At 35.5% G+C, this 21,825-nt stretch overlaps 1 protein-coding gene across 1 annotated transcript; it reads right to left on the bottom strand.

Moving 5' to 3' along the window:
- Window positions 1-2,727: 2,727 nt before the first annotated feature.
- LOC115219775 (ankyrin repeat domain-containing protein 45-like) lies at window positions 2,728-12,979 on the bottom strand. Its single transcript, XM_029790032.2, has 4 exons — window positions 12,507-12,979; window positions 7,717-7,884; window positions 5,645-5,730; window positions 2,728-3,156 (listed from the first exon to the last, which is right to left on the bottom strand). The coding sequence occupies exons 1-4, from the start codon at window positions 12,796-12,798 to the stop codon at window positions 2,998-3,000; spliced, it is 705 nt and encodes a 234-aa protein (XP_029645892.1). The 5' UTR covers window positions 12,799-12,979; the 3' UTR covers window positions 2,728-2,997.
- Window positions 12,980-21,825: the final 8,846 nt, after the last annotated feature.

Genomic DNA, 21,825 nt, shown 5'->3' with positions numbered 1-21,825 from the left:
AAATGGCTATGCTACAAATTTAGGTAAATTTACATTACAAATTAGTAAAGGTTTCCTTTCTCACTTTCTCTGCAAGAACCAACTTTCTACAATTTGATCTAACACCCAAGTTCAAGTTTACTTTTTTCTATTTTTGGCTTTGATAAAATCTTAGTACATATTTCTTCCCACATTATTCTTATTACATATCGATGATGTTTCTAATTTCCTGTAACTTTCTCAGAACGTACCTCTATTTTCAAACTTGTATCACATATCAAATATAAATCCTCATAATCTCTAATGATTTGCTATGGTAACCTTACATCTATAATATTGCCAAACCTACACCCAAAAAGCTATATCCACTTTTAGGACCAGAAAATACTTAAGTGCTGATCAGTTACTAATCCTTTACAAAGCTCAAATGTAACTCATACAAGAATACTTCACACAAATATCAAATGGTATCGCTGCTATATTACACAAACATTGTAGATCACACAAAAATGCTTTTTGGTTTATTGGCAAAGACTGACCTGCCAACACACAACTGATAGCCAACTAATACAATGCTACCTCTATTTTGTTTCTTCTGCCACCATTCCTTTGAGCTAGCAAGATGCATATTACCACCACCCAAGCTCACTTAAGTCACCTGCCTCTCCCCCTCTCGTTTATCTTTTTGTCCTGAACTTTTCACTAAATGATTTGCTCCAGAATCTTTCTCTTAGAACTGTGTCCTATTGTACCTGTCTTCATGTCTGTTTTTCCTTCAGTTATTAATTGACAGAATTTCACACACAATATTAACCACACCAATTGCATCAGTCAGTGAGGACATAAAAAAAAACATCAATGTCTGCCTTTCTTCAGCAAATGAATTACAGTTGATTAGCCTCAGAAGCCCCAAATAGACATAAAAGTATTTCAGCTGTGATGCACTTTTTTTCTCTGTCATACAGTGTGTTACCAGCACTTGGTATTCTGAGTTCAAGTGATAGACTTACTCCATTGCCTGGTTTATCACTGTCACCTCACCTTGAGTGCCTCATCAGAATCCACTCTATTGCAAGCACTTGGGCCAGGACTCCAGTTTCAGTATTCCTTTCTCCCTCCACACCAACTGTCTCAGAACCCCTGTAAAGAGTCATAACCACAGCCTTCCATCCTGACTAAAATTTTTTATAAAATTAGGTCTTCATTATCTAATATATATTTTGTAAGTCAGTAAGATACGATGTGAGAGGGATTTAGCTGCTATATATAGCAAAGCTGGGCAACCACATTGAGGTTATCTTGTTGGCTTCTGTATATATACAGAGTTAGCAGTTATAACAACCGACTAAGGAATAAAATATTCATATATACTATCGCTATCCATTACCTGTATTATTTCCAGGCCTTGATGTGCAGGCACACCAAGCACATAGAGTGCAAGTAACAGGATACACAAGAGTTTATCAGGAACCAATGCAAATAATCAGAAAATGGAGAAAACCTCAGATTGACAAACACATTTATAGCTTATTTATTAATACAAAGCATGACAACAAATATTTGTTATGGCATGTTTTATATTAATAAGCTATAAATGCAATCTAATTGATGTGTTAGTCAATCTGAGGTTTTCTCCATTTTGTGATTTTATATGTGTATATATATTATTTAATTGCAAAGAGAACATTTGGAAGAGGTAGATCCAGGAAGACATGGGACAAAGTGGTGAGAAAGGATCTACAAATGTTGGGGCTCACAGAGGGGATGATGGGGCACCGAGACACCTGTCAGTTTGCTGTGCTTGAAAAGACACATGAAGCATGGTTGCCTTTGCATACAGGCTCATCCCTTGTAACCCTCTCCAGCTGGGCATCCCTAATCTTATGGGCATGTAAGTGCTGGTGTCACATAAAAAGCACCCAGTACATTCTGTGAAGTGGTTAGCGTAAGGAAGGGGATCCAGTCATAGGAACCATGCCAAAACAGACATGGAGCCTGAACAGCCCTTCAGCACACGCACCAGCATTCTTTACACTCTCCTGTCCCAGAAAGCACTTTCTCTTTGTCCTTCTACTTCCAATAACTTCAAAAATATAACCACGCATAGATTATTGGCGATTTTTTTTTTCCTTCCTTCTTTGCCTTTTGGACTTTACCATTTCTGAAGAAGAGCTATGCTCAAAATGAAAATAACTACTCTTTTCCTTCTCCAAGCATCATATTAATATTTTGCTTGTGCTATGTCCTCAAGTTTGTGTGTTTTTTTGTTTTTCATTTTTCTCTGATTTTTAAAATTAATTATATATACATATATATATATATATATATATAGTGTGCATACACTGAAAATCTTTTGTTCTACAAATTTAAATATAAAGGGCACTCCTAGCCAAGTGTGTACATTGCTTGGTTTCAATCTCCAGCTGTTAATATTCATTTCTCCATTATTAATACTTTTCATTAACAAATAAATGCCACAACTCTTATTTCTTACATAAGCTTTAGTTTACATGCCTACTTAGAGAAAGCAATAGGACCCCATTTCAGTGTAATGATCCTAAGACACTATGACAGTCAAAGAGAACTAGATCTTTAAACACACATAGGAAAAGTATCATTATACATATTTTCTTTCTATAAATACCTTTCTATTGCCATTCCTTTTAACTGCTATTCATTTGTTCCCACCTTAGTTACATCAATATGAATTTTTTTTGGATGATTTGTTTTCCTAAACAACTAATAATATCTCTGTTATTTTATGTTCATTTTATTAGAAAGGAAAAAGTATCAAATGGTAGTCTAAGATATAATTACTCACCTCTGATAAATAATTTTCTTGTCTTTTTGAACTATCAGCAATTAACATTGATTTATTTCCAATACAAAGGAAACCCTATAAATTGGCTGATGAACAAGTATTCATTATCAATGTCTGGATAATAAATCAAATCAATAATATTAAGAACAGAGTGAACTGGAATCTCTGAAAAGGAATCTATTTTGGATAGTACACCCTCAGACTGTTGATTTATTCAGATTTTTGGTAACTTTAGATAGTACAGCAGACAATGCAGTATCCAAAGCAACTTGCTGTGAGATGAATTCTTGTGTTGTTGCTGTAGGAGTATTTTCAACCCATGCCAGTTTTTCTTTGCAAGAATTTATAATAAGGTTCTGGTGATAAGAGAGAAACAGGATTTATTTCAGCCACAAAATTGGTAAAATACAATTTTACAGGTTAATTCCTACACCGTCACTTAATGAGCAAGGTAATTTCCATATTACCACCTAATTTTCAGGTTAATTTCTCTATATTCCTCTAATCACTAAGACAATTTCCATGTTATTCTACATTGCTACTAACATATATCTTCTATACAAGTCATACATAGTGCACCATTTATATACCATTGTTTCATGAAGTCAAAAATAATTTTAGATCCCACATACTCAGTTTTAGAACCTATCTGTTTTAAGTATACAGATTAATTTCAAGTTTAAAGTTTATGCTTAGTATTAAATATAGAGATAAAACTTTACAGAATACTGGTAAGTTTAGGTGATTAAAATATAAGGAATAATATCAAACAAATAAAACTTGAAAACAAACCAAATGTTCTTCATTCAATAATACCCCAGCATAGGAGGTGACACCATATAGTTATATCAATCTTTACTTTCAATAAAATTAAGGTATTCAGTTCATTGATAATGAATATAAAAGATTAAGTCTAACAAAATTTAAACTAAGAACCATGAGACTGCATAAACAAAGAGGCTGTAGAGTTTCCTTGTTCAAGGAGTCAACAATTGGTAAATTAAATTGGAATCATTAAAAATTCTATCACTGAGTATTTCTTTTAACTTTGGTTTTACAATCTTGCTTGGTTTTTAAAATTTATTTTGCAGAAAATATGTTGATATGGCTGTAATAATTATGACCAAAACTAACTTATTGCATTCTAAGTGAATAACTTGGTAAGAATCACTGAAATTTATTGTGCATGTAAATATGAGTGTATATATATATGTAGGTCCCGGGTTGAGTCGGGGTTAACCACAGTAAATAAGGTACTCAATACATAGCAGAGTAAATTAATTTATTTTATAGAAGGAGCTTCTACAGGACTAGAACTGTTTCATTTGAATGAAACAGTTCTAGTCCTGTAGAAGCTCCTTCTATAAAATAAATATATATATATATATATATATATCATATTATATTATCTTAATATTTCACTTAGGCATAGTGGGACTAATAACTTAGTGTAGACCTCAATATACATATGGTCCAGAACACAATGTTAGATGAGTATAGAGTGGTAATAGGAAAAAATGATGATGCTGGAAAAAAACAAAGGTTATGTAATGAACTTCATTAGCTTACAGCTGTTTCTGTTATAAGATGTAGTGGACTGTTAGTTGAGTACCTGGGTAACATCCTATACTACATTAGTTGCATTATTTACATTTGACGAATATTTGTCCTCATCTTGTTTGTTGTTAACACAATGTTTTGGCTGATATACCCTCAAGCCTCCATCAGGTGTCTTGGGGAAATTTTGAACCTGGGTTCTCATTCCTAAGGTATTTTTTTTTCCGATGTTGTTATTATTATTATTATTATTATTATTATTATTATTCAGGTCACTGCCTGGAATAAAACTCAGAATCTTGGGGTTAGTAGGCTGCACTCTTAACCACTACGCCCATGGGCATATGGCGTAGTGGTTAAGAGTGTGGGCTACTCACCCTAAGATTCCAAGTTCGATTCCAAGCAGTGACCTGAATAATAATAAGAAGAAGAACATAAATAATCAACACCAATTATGAAGAAAAGAGGGGATGAAACCAATAAACTGTCTACAGTCTGTCTACCCTATGTGAAAGGCCTCTCTGAAAAGATTCAAGATATGTAACCCATATGACATCAGGACAGTATTCAAGAGTAATACAACACTTTGCAAATATCTCCCTCGGGTAAAACCACCATTAGAAGAGAATATGACCAAAAACTGTGAGTACTCCATCCCATGCAGCCATGGTAAGGGCAAAACATGCCACCCCACTCAAAATAAGAGTAGAGGAACATCACAAAGCTGTGACATGAGGAGATATTGATAAAATCGAGTATAGTTGATCATGTATGGAAAAATGGAGACCACCTCCCCCTGTAGGATGAAGTTAAAATAATAGACAGAGAACACCGCTGGAAAATATGAAAACTAAAAGAAGCAGCACATATGCTAGGACACAACAACCTCCTAAGCAGACTGAGTGCAGATATGAGTATCATATGGTAACTGGTATTAAGGAAGGATAGAAAAATATTAGATTTATAAGCCCTAAAATTCACTCCATAATTACCCACAGGCATATGGCATAGTGGTTAAGAACGCATACTACTAACCCCAAGATTCTGAATCCGATTCCAGGCAGTGACTAATAATAATAATAATAATAATAATAATATCGAAAATACCTTAGGAATGAGAACCCAAAGGCTAGAGAGTATATCAGCCAAAACATTGTGTTAACAACAAACAACATCTGTCAAATGTAAAAAATGCAAATAATGTACATAATTCCTCATCTCTTAGATATAGAACTGTGTCATTCAAACCTAATCTAAGGATATTTAAATATTTTGCTTCTGTCTTACCTTTTCTTCCCTAGAGGGTTTTTTCTCTGGTTCAATAAGTACATCTTGTATAGCTTTTATTCTGGCCAAAAGACTTTCTTTGGCAACTAAAAACAAGAACATTAAATTACAATTACTTATTTTCAACAGTGAAATATATTTACTTACAAATCAGCAAACCTACTTCAGAAACAAAATTAACTCATACAAACATAAATCCTATTTAATTAAAGATACATACAGCAGTGATATGATTAAAATAAAGCTATGCACATTTATATTAAACATGTTCGTGTACACTCAAAAACAGAAAAACTTTTGCTCTGTTGACTGACTTAGAAGAGATAATTTCCATATAAATAATGTGTGTAAAAACACCAAGCTGAGCTTTGAATGAAATAATATGTGTTTTTGCATTGTTAGCTGCAGACACAGAATCTGTCATTCATAGCCCACTAAAAACTGCCATTCTTATGTGTAAACAGTAAATAATAAATTTGCTGAGGTGTGCAAAGCTTTGCCAAGCAGTGAGGGTGCTTTCAATTAATTAATGCTCTCTAGACATTTTCAAACTAAGATGAATACAAATAGCAATTTTACCATTTTTATCCTATCAAATTAGATATGGAGTAGATTCACAACTACGGTGGCCATCAATTCCTTTGAATGAGGGCACAGAAAAATGCTATTAAGTCAGAACAGTGTATTGTCCCAATAATCTCCAGGTCATGTTACAATGGCAACAATGATGGTTATGATGGTCTTTCTATAGCATGGTTTGAAGAAGATCTGTCCATTATAACTAGCAACTAAAGCAACCAAACAGAGGCTTCCATCTTGTTGTTTAGCCCCAGGTTAATCCTGTGTGGGCAGACTTATGATCAAATGCATTCCAGCAATAACTACCTTGTGTTTGTCCAGTCCACTCCATATTACATTATCCAATGTGCATTTATTTTCTAAAATAGGCTGTGATTTAAGAAAGTATGTGGCCTATTGTCTCATGGTGTTGCACACAATCACAAAGTGTGAGATTTTGGTTCCCAGATTGGGTGGTGCATTGTGTTCTTGAGTAAAACACTTCATTTCCTATTACTCCAGTTCACTCAGCTGTAAATGAGTAACCCTATGATGGACTGGTATCCTATTCATAGGGAATGTTGTGATCTTGGTCACTTATGCACCATGGAAACTGGATACAGCTATATGGGTCCTAGAATTTGATACAGTATTTACTGGGCATGATCTAAGAAATATCTGCTTACTATTTCTAGAAGAGGCTAAGTGACTGTGTAGAGGCTCCCTCAATGGCCTGAAAGTCACCATTATTGTCATATTAAATCAAGTATAGGTAATGAGTATTAGTATGTCATGTTATAAGGCAGTGAGCTGGCAGAGCGGTTACCACATGGGGCAAAATGCTTAGCAGCATTTCATGTCTTTACGTTCTGAGTTCAAATTCCGCCATGGTTGACTTTGCCTTTCATCCTTTCAAGGTCAATAAAATAAGTATCAATCAATCACTGGGGTAAATATAATCAGCTTACCCCCTCCCCTAAATTGCAGGTCTTATGTCAAAATTTGAAACCAATATGTCATGTAATTGTTTAATGGTTAAATATGAAAGCAAGCGTTAGCTGCACCATTTTAACTGATATCTTTCATAAAAAAAAAAAAAAGAAAGAAAAAAACACTGATATACTTAATATCAATATCACCTTATCGTCGTATAACAATTTATGTTAGCATCTGAAATTATACAGTACTATACAATCCCTGTAGGAATGAAAAGTTAACAACAATGAAATAATTATTACAGCTAGCTTCATTAGAATTAGCATCGTTCTCTCTCTCCCACTTTCTCTTCCCCCTCCCTCATATATTTATTCACTCTCTTTACCTTACATACTATGATAAGAGTACACTTGTACATATATACACAGACATGCACATATAAACATACATACATGTACATATGCATGCATAGATAAACATAAAACAAACACACTTTTAAACATTCATTCTAAAGTTCTAGAAGAAGCCCCTATATTAAAACCCATAGAATTTATATGAAAAACTACAGGATTTCTTACAAGCCCAGTCAATGAAGTCAATGCATTCAACTTTTCCATAACGTTGGGCTATATCCTTTGGGCTTTCACTACGGATATTAGTTATTGTAAGATCAGCACCAAACTCTGTCAGGATTTTGAGAACAGCAACTTGACCCCAGGCAGATGCATAATGAGCAGGAGTGTACCCTAAAAATAGAAACAAAGGGTGAAAGATAAATATTTATTTATCCTTTGCTCTTGTACATAAGCAGAGACAAGCATTTGACTATTCAAAATCATATCTATGTATTAATGGTTGATCAGTCCTTCATTAGTTTATTGACCTTTAAATAGCTCCAAATAGCAACTGCAGAACACACAATAATTACTTACAATACAACTACACTTTTTAACAAGTTTTAATTAAGTGTTTGTGTGCTGGAGCATTTACAGAATACTTTAGTGGGTACTCAGAAATGCCTTCATTGCACGGTTAAGAGTAGTAGGAAATGGAGACTAATGTAGATTACACAGTCAAAACAACATACTTGCAATGTCAGACTGACCTAAAAATGACCTAGTGGATAAAATGCAACGGTTATTATTATCTTACAGGTTTTCAATCTACATAATAATAATAATAATGAAATTATTGTGTATAGTGCTCAGGTGCACTACAATTTATCAAAGTGTCATGTATAGCACATAAAATTATGTACAAATGTCAGGAAAGTGAAATATATGAGTCATGATATACATGTGTGCATGAATGTGGAGATGGGAGGATATCAGGTATACGAGGGACGTTCAATAAGTAATGCCTCTGACCCACTTGCAGTTGTTTGACCTAGCTGAAATGTTGCATGTGCAATTATTGATATCTTTATAGATTAAGTGGCAAATTACAGCTCTGAACTAATTGTGGTTTCTGATTTACAGGTGTTTGAACTGAGTCAAGTGTGAAATGGAGCCTGTTGAGTGTCGAGTAGTGATCCGGTTTTTGTATTTGAAAGGATGCACACCACGGAAGACTTTTGATGAAATGAAAGTAACTTATGGTGATGATGCCCCATCATATGACCTTGTAAAACGCTGGCATCGTAAATTCAAACATGGTCAGAACTCTGTGAAAACAGCTCCCAGATCTGGTCGTCCCCCTTCTGCCATTGATGAGGCATCTGTCCGTCAAGTTGAGGCAGCCATTTTGGAAGATCGACGCATAACTATTCGCCAAATAGCCCATGAGGTCAAGATTAGTACCGGTTCTGTGGAAACTATCATTCATGACCATTTGCATATGCAAAAGGTGTCTGCCAGATGGATTCCCAGGTTGCTCACACCTTTCCAGAAGCAAGAACGCGTTGAGTGCTCGAGGATGAATTGGAAGATGTGCCAAGAAGATGAGTAAAAATTTTTCGAAAGACTGATTACACAGGATGAAACCTGGGTCCATCACTATGATCCAGAGACCAAAGCCGAGTCAGTGCAGTGGAAGCACCACGACTCACCTCCTCCAAAGAAGGCAAGGGTGCAGCCCTCCGCTGGCAAGGTCACGCTCACAGTCTTCTGGGACCAGGACGGAGTAGTGATGACAGATTTCCTGGAAAAGGGTACCACAATTACAGGAGCCTGTTATGCTTCACTTTTGAGGAAATTAAGAGAAGCTATCAAAATCAAGAGGTGGGGCAAGATCAGCAAAGGCATCCTCCTCCTGCAAGACAACGCTCCGGTCCACAACTCGCGTGTCGCCAGATCAGAAGCACAGGTGTGCGGCTATGAACTCCTCCCCCATCCCCCCTACTCTCCTGACCTTGCACCCTCTGATTTTCACTTCTTCCCAGCCATGAAGTTGTTTTTGAAAGGAAAGCGTTTCCCAAATGATGCAGCCTTGATTTCTGAAGTCACGTCGTGGTTGGAGGACCAAGCTGGGGTCTTCTACAAAAATGGTCTCCAGAGCTGCATCAAACGATGGGAGAAATGCGTAACTCTGGGTGGTTCCTATATAGAAAAAGACTAATAACTGTGCCAAGTTTCGTTGCTCTACTGCTATGGGAGGTGGGTCAGGGGCATTACTTATTGAACGCCCCTCGTAGTGTTGGCAAATTTCAGGACGCATAGAAGTTTTAAAGGATGCATTGCCTCGGCAGCCAACAACTGATGCAGGTAGTTTGTTCCATGCTTCAGCAACTCTGAGTGGGAATAAATGTTTCCAAAAGTCATAGGAGCTGTGCTGTTTTCTGACGTTGTAGGCACACCCATGTGTGTTAGACACATGGAATTCAAAAAGGTGCTCAAGGTTGTTGTTGGCACAATGGTTAATAATTTTGTGGTTCTTTACTAAGTCAGTTCCCAGATATCAGAGCTTCAATGTATCGATGCCCAGTGAAGCAAGGTATTCAGAGTGTGGTAGATGCCTGGTGGAGGGTATTCATTTGGTCGTACATCTCTGAACAGTTTCCAGGATGTTCTGAGCAAGATAGGGGTTCCAGACTGGTGATGCAAATTACAAGTGTGATCACATCATAACCATATACAGCCTTAAATAGATAGCTGGAGAGCAGCTGACTAAGGTCTTGCTGAGTGATGTGTGTGTTTGTGTGTGTGTGTGCGCACGCGCGTGTGTGTGTGTATATATATATATATATATATATATATATATATATATATAACAGTTACAACATCACAACCATTATGATATATACCCAAAGTTGCCATATGTTCTTTGATGTGTTTTTGTCTATATAGCTGAGCATTACCATTGCTTCAGAGTTTTCTGGTTATTGTAAGAAAATATAAATTTATAACTTTGTGCCAATCAATATAGGAAATAAATATTCATATGAAATATAATAATTTCAAGCTTGTGACAGAAGAAACGTCTACTTGAAAGAAAAAAAAGAAAAATTGAACCATTCCAGTATCTTGCACTGTATCAGACATTACTACATAACACTGCACTATACTTCACACAAATACAAACACACTGTGATATTTCAAGGTTATCACTCTTCAATGGTTGATCTATAACTATGGCATTGGATTGGCAGAAATGTTATGCCGTATTTAGTTATGTCCCTTTATGTTTCATGTTTAAGTCCTGTTAACATTGACTTTGACTTTCATCCTCACTGTTGTGTGAGCAAATGAAGTAGTGGAACGAATTCATCAGATCTAATCCTTACTTGTAAATGTGAGGCCTTATGTGAGTGAATGCTTGGAAATCAATGTTAGGTTATAAAATTAAGACAAGAATCAAACTGAAGACTCCAGGATTGAATTACCAACACTGAGATGTCTCACTGATGCAGGAGCAACTATATAGTTCCTCTCGCTTGACCTGCAATGTGTCTTTAAAAATAGGAAAAAACACATTATGCCTTAAAAAAGACAAAGTAGTCATAGCTGGAATTGTTGTGAGATTGACCTGGGACTCTAAAAAACTATCAATACCATACATGCAATTTGTATCAGCTTAATCAATGAATGATAACTGATAGATTGTTATCAAGAAAAGAGATTGCTGTAACAGTTGTGCTTACAGGAAAATGATGTCTACATCAGTTACTAAATAATTCAAAAAGAATACTTTGTGTCTTACCTGAAAGACAAAATTAATATTGGTTTCTAATTTTGGCACACGGCCGGTAACTTCAAGGTAGGGGCTTTGTTGGATACATCAACCCCAATGCTCAACTAGTACTTATTTTATCGACCCTGAAAAGATGAGAGGCAAAGTTCACCTCAGCAGAATTTGAACTCAGAACATGCAGGTGGATGAAATACCACTAAGCATTTTGCCAAGAGTACTAGCAATTCTGCCAACTCACTGCACTAAAGACAAAATTAATATCATATGGCACTATTTTAGAGACATTTATAAAGAAATGATTTCTTACATTAGGACTTCATCATATATAGATCTTAGGAGAACAGAAGTCGAATTCAACTCCCAGCAGGACTGTAAAAGGGCTGTATATAAAGAATGTAAAGTGGGTGCAAATAATTACTACAAAGCTTTTAAGATACTGTAACATATCAACTATCCACTGCCTTTTAAAAATTTATGACATGTTAATGATTGAATTTCCCTTATTAATTTATGACTTTTCAAATACTCAATGAGAATTTACTAAGATATAGTCTTTCTTTTCCACTGATTTCTTTTGACTAGACTCAAGGCTTCATATCATAGGAGAAGGAAAGAAGGCGGATACAAGTCAGTACATCTCTCAATTACATCGTTGTAATGTAAATGAATAAAAATAGGTACAAGTGAGAATTTTAATAGGCTCACTGATTCAGCTTGTTTGCCTCAACTCTATATCTTACAAGTTAATGAGATGATACTTGGAGTAGTAACTAGAACCTTAATATATATACTCTTTTTTTAAAAAATAACTGAACATCTGATGAGATTTGGAACCACAGATTCTTGAGTTGAGTAGCTGACCATTAGAAAACGTATGTCAGTAGGATTGATAGACCTATTGCATTCCTTCCTTGTGTTAAGTGGGTGAAAAACTAGTTACTACCTGGGTAGGTTGCTAGTAAGTAGCTTCACAGAAAAATTAACGAGCACCTATTCTCCACAGTTACCTTAACTTAATACAGAAACTGAATCAATAAATATAAACGTCAAGAATAAATTTGAATTCACGAATCATAAGCTGACTTTCCAACCCTTTCATTTTAATGTTTAAAAAAAAAAAGATTTTGTAAATGTAATTGTTTCAAATAAAGCTGTCGTGGAGGTAGAATGAAGTATGGTAAAGTACGTCTGTGTGGTGTATGGGACATGAACTTCAGAGGTGAACTAAGAAATCTGATACCTTCACAGTTGGCTAGGTTGACGTCCGCTCCCTTTGACAACAACTCTCTCATGATGTCAGTTCGTCCCAGAATAGCGCACAACTCCAACGGTGATTTACCCGTAGCATTGCGTTCGTTCAATAACGGAGGCACTAACATTTCATTTTCTTCATCGTTTAACGTATCGACCAGAATTTTAACGCTGTTATGTAGAATACAATGGGTGATAGGAGTTTCGTCTGGGCTAACATAGATTTCTGAAGTACTGACTTCTTCTGTCACTTCTACATCTTCAGTTATTTTTTTCATCATTGCTGCGATAAATCTTGACTTTGTTGTTTGAAGAATGAGATGAACAAGAAAATAATTTAGAAAAAGAACTCATTGGACGAAGTTTCCGACTGTTGTGACGCCATATTGTTAGTCGTTGTTATAGTTACCACCAGCTGACTACTTTGAAATTATCGCGGTAAGTTTGTCTCACACTTAATCTCAAGCTCAAACACAAAACAAGTATTTGATATAGGTTTGTGATGGTATCGAATAAATAACATTTCTCACCCCACTCTTTCTTTCAGTCATTGTATCGAAAAGTAATATCTACCTAATTTTATATCATAGCTATTTGAATCCGTTCATATTTCACCAAGCATTTTACAATCTTTAAAAACAGACTATCAGTAAATTTGTCGGAGCTTCAGTCAAATTCCTTGCATTATTTATTACCGTTATCGCCTTTCATCTTTCCAGAATCGATAAAACAAAATGTAAAACAAGCAGCCGGAGGTGGGTGATTTCCCCATCATCTATGTGTGTGTGTGTGTGTGTGTGTGTGTGCGAATCATCTGACTTCTGCCTGGTCAGTCTTTCAAATGAGAATCCTTAATCTAGGTAAAAGGTGGGTACCACAGCTAGCAATCCCTTCCGTTCAGAGAAACCAAAATTTAATCTTTGTGACCAAGGGACTACGACGATCTGATGGACAATAACAAGCGTGGGAAGAGCAAAGAATTTATCCTTCCATACTTCGGACTCTATTGACTGATCACAAGTTATCAGGATACCCACTTGACTGGAATACGCACATATTGCTTATCATACTTTCAGGGTCGATAAAAATAACAATCTAAGACGGTGGTGTGACGGAAGTGTAAGAAGGTTGGGCTGTATACTTTGTAGTATTTGTTCCGGTTCTGAGTTCAAATCCCTTTTGATCGAAAACCTATCCCACTTTTTTTTTCTCTCCAAAAAGAAAAGCTATACTTTGTAATCTGTCCCGTCTGTGTGCAGCCCTGTGTGGCTAATAAAGAAACATATCTATACACACACACACACATTAATAATAGGCAGAAATTACAGTGACAATGGCCAAATTCATGTTTGATAAGTGCCAATACACGAAACTCTCAGCTTTTGACTTACTCTCTAACTTCTGCCGATGATATATCTCTATCTCTATATATATAAAACTGAGAATGTGTGTCTGTCTATCTATCTATCTGTCTGTCTGTGTGTGTTTCCCTAAAACTTAAGAACTACACAACCAATTTCATTCAAATTTTACACATGCCTTACTTAAGGTCCGGGGAGTGTCATCGGCAAAAAAAATCTTAACTTTTTCCCTAGGGCGACCCCACAGCAATATCATATCTTCTCCACTATTTCAGTATTACGTGTTAAAAGTGAAACAAAAACATCTCTCTTTTGTAATGCTGACACTTTCACTTTAATACTGAAACTATTAAAGTGAAAGTATATATTTGACACTTCCTTCAGATACACAGACACCCACACACACATGCACACATAGATGCACACACACACACACATACACTCTCTCTCTCTCTCTCTCTCTCTCTCTCTTCTCTCTCTCTCTCTATCACAAGACAATGTTAAAAAGAAATCCAAACAATTTTTTGAAAAGTGATATTTTGTTCCCCTTGGAGTGACCAGCTGGGTTTGCCATTTCTAAAAATCAAGAATCATTTACTATTGAAAGACTGCCCAACTGCAAAGATATCAACAAATTTTTTCTTCTTTCTCTCCTTCTTCCTTTCCTTCTCTTTTTCTTTGACACTTCTTTCAGATACAAACACACACACACACACGCTCTCTCTCACTTTCTCCCCATTCCTCACCCTCTTGTACTATCTTATATCTCTCCCCACCCCTACACACTCAATAATACTATAAAAAGAGACAAAATTCGTACAAAAGTTCAATTTGACAACTCCACTAGAGTGGATGAAAGCGCTAATATATGATATATGATTTATAAAATCATGTAACATACTAATAAATAGCTGTAAATATAAAACCATCCAGATTTCTGAGTACCTGATTTCTTCTAATATACTCTTTATTCTCTTTTACTTGTTTCAGTCATTTGACTGTGGCCATGCTGGAGCACCGCCTTTAGTCAAGCAAATCGACCCCGGGACTTATTCATTGTCAGCCCAGTACTTATTCTATTGGTCTCTTTTACCGAACCACTAAGTGACGGGGACGTAAACACACCAGCATCGGTTGTCAAGCAATGCTAGGGGGACAAACACAGACACACAAACACATACACACACATATATACGACAGGCTTCTTTCAGTTTCCGTCTACCAAATCCACTCACAAGGCATTGGTCGGCCTGGGGCTATAGCAGAAGACACTTGCCCAAGATGCCACGCAGTGGGACTGAACCCGGAACCATGTGGTTGGTTAGCAAGCTACTTACCACACAGCCACTCCTGTACCTATATATGTACATCACTTAGGCATTGTGAGACTAATAGCCTGGTACAGAAATCAATATGCATTTTAGAACAAGGTGTTAGACAAGTATAGAGCAGTAGTAATAAAAATGACGACACTGGGAAAACATATCACCATTGTTTTTCCTGTGTCACCTCTTTTCCTTTTGTGTGTGTGTGCATGTCTGTCAGTGTGTTTGTGCATACGTGCATGTGTGTGTATGTGCATGCATGTCTCTCTCTAACTGCAATTCTTCCTTGAGAGCACTAATCCTTCTCACTGCTTGGAACCATTTCATTGAATATTACACCACCATACATCTTTTTCTCTCCCCAAGCTGTAAGTTTTTTTCCAGTTCATGTCAGCATGGAAAAACAAACACAGAACAAACAAACATGGATATACTAAATGTAATGGAATATATTTGTTTAAAAATCATTAATAGTCTTGTTGTGAAATGCTAGTTAAGTATATACATTGTGAACTCTTGCCTGCTTACTGAAAAAGTATCTCATGCCTACATAAAAAAAATGCTTTATTTGGTTTATAACTATGTAGTCTAATTTGAATTAATGATAACAACTGCTATGATAATGAACAAACAGTTCATGTGTGGGAGTAGGAGAGAGAGAGAGAGAGAAAGTTGTTCTTTTCATTCAATGAAAGTATGAAATTCTTGGAGAATGGAAAATTGGGTAGTCATGCCTTTACAAAATGCCATTGTTGGCAAAAATAGGTATTGATACTGTTATAGTCTCAGTTTGTTAAAAACCTTCCATCATTCAGACAGGAATAATTAATGTAATTATGATGCATAATGGAATTTATACAACCATGAAGTTATAGGCTACAAGAAAGAATTAAAATTAATGTTATGATATGGATGTATAATTATGAGAAAATAATTATGCAAAATATGTTAAAACTTTGTTTTTGAAACACACTCATGCAATCTGTTTGTCTGTCTGTCTCTCTCTTTCTCTTTCCCTCTCCATATATATATATATATATGTGTGTGTGTGTGTGTGTGTGTGTGTGTGTGTGTGTGTGTGTGGTGTGTGTGTGTGTTGATGCAAACCAGAATGATAGAACTCAGAATATGAGTATATGTATATTTTTACTAATATTTAGCAGAAGTAACAGAGTGACTCAAGGTACAAATGCCAATGCATGAAACTCTCAGATTTTAAGTTACTCTGTTACTTCTGCTAAATATTAATATATATATATATATATATATATATACATATTGCTTTAACATGTCTTTTTCATGCAGATATTAGATGAACATTATTTTTACAGATATCCTTTTATGACTTCAACAACTTCAGAGAAAATATCTCTATCTTGTGTCATTTCATGTTAGGCCCCAAATACACAAACACTTATTGCTAATCCACATGGTAACAGTAATCAACAAACAGTTAATACATACACAAAAATAAACAACCATACACTTCTTTTGTTGATGTCATAAGAATTTATAAACTTTGAGAGAATGTGAAATAATTCTTTTTTAAAACATTGGATCATGAAGCAGATAAGCTATGAATTATTATTTATAGGTTATTTATTTCATGATCCAACATTCCAAAAGAGAATTGATACATTTCCTAATGCTGTATGATGCTTCAGTCTATCTTTGAATGGTTCTGTTAGCATTTTAGTTTTTCTTTGAGAATAGCATACTTTCTTCTCAACTGTTCTACTTTCTGAAGGAGGCTGTGTGGTAAGAAGCTTGCTTCCTAACGACATGGTTCAGATTCTATCCCAATGTATGGCACTTTGAGCAAGTGTCTTCTAGTATAGTCTTGGGATGACCAAAGTCTTGTGAGAGGATTTAGTAGATGGAAACTGAAAGAAGCCTGTCATATGTATATATATATGTGTATGTGTCTATCTTTGTGTCTGTGTTTGTCCCCTCACCACTATCACTGCTTGATAACCAGAGCTGGTGTGTTTACATCCCTGTCACTTAGTAGTTCAGTAAAAGGGACAGATAGAATAATATCAGGCTTTAAAAAAAAAATAAGTATTGAGATCACTACATTCAACTAAAATCTTTTCATGGTGGTGCCCCAGCATGGCCTCAGTCTAATGACTAAAACAAGTAAAAGATACAAGTGATCGCCCTAATCTTTCTTACAGTGGAATGTAACTTACTCTAAGAATATAACTTACTCTGAGTCAGACAGACACCGAGACAGGCAGGCAGACAGGAGAGTCCCTTCACTTAGTATTTGACTTGTATTTTATTTATTGATCCCAGGATGACAAAAGACAAAGTTGGCTTTCATGCTATTTAAGCTCAGAATACAGAAAGCAAGAACGGCTACCACAAAGCACTCAATTCAATGCCCTACAGCCTTTGCCAATTCACTACCTACATACTCAGTAGGGATAAAATCCAATTACTTATGTACAACTAAGGTGGTCTAATCACAACATCATGTAGGGAAACAATTCTTCAATTAATTCTGACATGCATTTGAATAACATAACAGTCATTTACAACAGTAAAAATATTTGGATTGAGACAATTGACTAAATGTCTTCTATTCAAAGGAAATAAATATTATGTACATAGGTTCTCGTACTTAAGGAAGAAGTCAATGTTTTTTTAATCTATATCATTGATAAAATTTTCTAGTCTTGATACATTTAGTATTAAAATGAGAAGTAATGCTGATCAATCTATGATTGAGTACTTGTATGACAGTTGAAAGTTATTAATATTGGCTAATTTTACATTAAAGAGTGGAACATAAAATTTTCTGCATTTCAAACCACTTTATGGTCCCAGCAGACAAAATGGAAGAAGTGTTGCTCTGGAGGATGGTGAAGGAGATGTGTTGGAACAGTCACTCCGATCTACAGGGCTAACAATTGCAGATGGCCTTCTCCATCCCGATAGTAGTAAGAAGGGATAAGGTCAGGGGTGGGGGCCAAGAACGCTGGAGGTCTCTACTGTCAGAGAGTGACCGATACCCTGACAGTTTACTTCTCTTGGCCTGACAAGTAGCAGAGACTGGACTATTTTCAATGTTATATTTTGAGTACGTACAACTAGATGTTAATGTTGTCTTCTAGCTGTATCACAGATTTGCTTTCCTAAATCTTAATTCAGTATTGAGATGGGTTGTTATAAACCCATTATCAATGAGTGTCATAAAGTAAACAGTATGCTCCTAACAAGTCAATGATGAAAGTTTTACATCCTTATTGAAGCCCTTTTACTTTATATACACTGTTGATTTATAGGGAACATCCTGAACATCCCAACATTTCATATTCAATGCTATAATTCTGCTATATTGCATTTATTTTTAAAAAATTATAAATCTGATAAGAGTGATGTATGTCTTTTCATTTCTCACAATCTCAGTTTCAAATCTTGTCAGCAACAGTTATATACCTCAGTCCCACTAGGATGAAAGGTAAACAGAACAAATAGGAATATACTTGACTATACTTCCAGTAATTAAAAAGAAAAATCTAAGAGAATTTCAACTCAGGAAAATGAAAAACAAAATTAAATATCATTAGTACATTGACTAATTCTCTGTTGTCTGCTCCATCAAACTGTTAATACTAACTATTCTCTTTCAATTTCTCAAAACTGTTGATTAGTCTACATCTGTTGCATTTTAAAAAACAGCTTTCATGATGATATCTACTTATCTAAAACATAATTACAATAGGGTAAGATTGTTTTAGTCTAAGTTGTTTCTAAGAATGCATTAAAAACAAGTATTTCTTCTTTCATAATATAATTTTGCTAGACAAGCATGATGTGTAATGTACCATTATAATTTTTTTCACTTACACATCCATTTTTCTGTGCTTTCATAGGATGGATCTTTTCCAGTACATCGTCTTGCCTTTGTTGTGATCTTGTCATATTCTTCATGCAATTTGAACTCCTGAGTTCAGTCTTCACCACTTCTTCCTATAACTTACACTTTTGCATGTTCCTTCCACTTGAATCACTTGGCACTTCTATACCCAACTGTTATCTTCAACATGTTTTACATGTCCTTACTGGTGTAGTCAACTTCTCTTATTTGTGCTCCATTAATCACGCACACTAACATTATAGATATAGTGAAGTGTGCTTGCCTCATCTCTTACCACTCTTCACACACTCACCATATTTAATATTATGCTACAAGCATCATACAATCTTCCCTTCACTCAAAGAGAAAATGCCTTTGTTGTTAATAGAAGCAATAGGTCTCTGAACTTGGTTTTTGCATATCAAGCATAAGTGCTCTGATTGCAGCAGAGTTTTGCTTTCATTGTTGCAAAAACTAAAACTTTAGTTTGCTAGGTTTGAAATTTTCTACTCTAAATCTGACAGATTCAACAATGAGAACAGGGTTATAAGCATACAGTTCCTTGGTCAGCTGGTCTTCAATTCCTGCATTAGGGCCTGGATAATGATAAACAAGAAGCCGACTGTCACTAAATTCATTGCTAACTCTCAACTTGCTGACAGCATCTTTGTAGATGATTTGCAGTTTCCCAAATGATGTCGACATTCACATTGACAAACTGCTTTTCAATGCAGAATACCTCACACCACTGATTCTCTCATTACATAACACATGCAAACCTTTATATTTCAGTTCCTCTCCGAGATATTAAGCTTCCCTTTTATTTTTTGCTTTTTCTTTTCTACCAATCTCTTTCCCAGGCTTGTCCCATAGCATTTATGGTCCTTTACTGTACCATTCTACACCATATCATTTTCCATTAAGCTGGAACCTTGCACCATCCACAATAAAAGTCTATATGGCTTACCTTTTCAGCTTATTGATAGCTGATCAAGTAGATGGCAGGTTTCATAAAGTTAGTGCAGCAAATAGTTATGTCATTTACATGATACAACTCCAAGAGACTTGATCTATAGTCATTCCTTGTACCATATGCATGTACTTCGGATAACCATCATGGTGTTATCTGACATTTTAAAAGTCAGTAGCCATGATAACATTGCTGTTGTTCATTACTGAGATAGCCTACAAAACAATCAAACAGGCTCTTTTGTTCACCTAACCCTGATTGTAGTGCATATGCAGAAATCACTGTAGCTCTCATTGCTTATAACTAGTGTTACATACACTATCTGAATTACTTTATCTCACCATTTCTCTGTGCAATATGCTTACACTACCCATTCCAACGCTGTTACTAATTCAAAAGAATCTGTATCTGTGAAGAATGTAAAGACTCCATTCCATTTTCTTATACACAGCACACATCTACTTCACTCTGATTTAGCATCTCTACAATCTCTACTTTCATTATATCAACATTGATAATAACAGTTCCGAAGTGTTTAACCAGACAGAATAAGAAAAGTTTTGGTGGTGGAGTTTGGGAGTTGTTTGATGCCCATCTCCTGCATCTTAAAGGAAGAAAAGGACTTAAATGCCCTTACTATATTGTGTCATGGTTTATTCAGATTACTGCTTTCTAAATGAGTTTCTTTCATTGCAGTTTAAGGAGTCCATCTCCAGCCAGCAACATTTCAGTTACTGTTCTCTAGTCAGATTGCCTTCACTACAGCTGAGGAGCCATGTTTCTCCATAATGTTCCTAGAGGTACTCACAGAAGTGAGGAGAGCTTTATAAGTCGTAGGTGCTTAGTTCTAGGTCAACCACTATTGAGCTGGACAACAAAGGCCACAGTACAGTTCTATATTTAAGAGATGAGGAATTATGTGCATTACTTACATTATTTACAATTGACAGATACTTGTCCTCATCTTGTTTGTTGTTGACACAACATTTTGGATGATATACCTTCCAACCTTCATTAAGTGTCTTGGGGAAATTTAAAACCTGGGTTCTCATTCCTATGGTATTTTTCGTCATTGTTGTTGTTCAGGTCACTGCCTGGAATCGAACTTAGAATCTTGGGGTTAGTACACCATATGCCCGTGGGCATGTGGCTTAGGGGTTAAGAGCGCGGGCTACTAACCCCAAGATTCCGAGTTCGATTCCAAGTAGTGACCTGAATAATAAGAATAATAATAATAACAACATCCAAAAATACGTTAGGAATGAAAACCCAGGTTCAAAATTTCCCCAAGACACCTGATGAAGGCTGGAAGGTATATCAGCCGAAACATTGTGTCAACAACAAACAAGAGGAGGACAAATATCCATCAATTGTAAATAATGTAAATAAGAAGAAATATTTGTCAACAATAAAAGTTATTTAAAATTTTGGTGAATAGTGCTGAAGAAATAAATCATTATTCTCTTATCTAAATTTTATGGCTCTGTTCTGCTAATCATAAACATCTTTGATGTCTCCAAATTTCACAGTTTGCTCCACAGATACACATATAAAATAATTGACAAAAACCCAAAAGAGTTGTCATAGCCTGAGGGTTTTGTCAATGAAGTATTTACAGAAGAGAGAAAGAAAATTAACAAGAAAAGAAATATTCATCAATGAAAAAGTTAGTTGAGAGTTTGGTAAATTGTAATGGTATTAATAAATATTTCAAGTTTGATATCCTATCTTCATTTCAGTGAAATTAAAAACAAATCTTCTACAAGTAAAAAGAAAACAAAACATAG

The sequence above is a fragment of the Octopus sinensis genome, linkage group LG1 (assembly GCF_006345805.1).
Source record: "Octopus sinensis linkage group LG1, ASM634580v1, whole genome shotgun sequence".
Taxonomy (NCBI): Eukaryota; Metazoa; Mollusca; class Cephalopoda; order Octopoda; family Octopodidae; genus Octopus; species Octopus sinensis.
The sequence above is the reverse complement of the archived record's forward strand: the minus strand, read 5'-3'. Positions and strand labels throughout refer to the sequence as shown.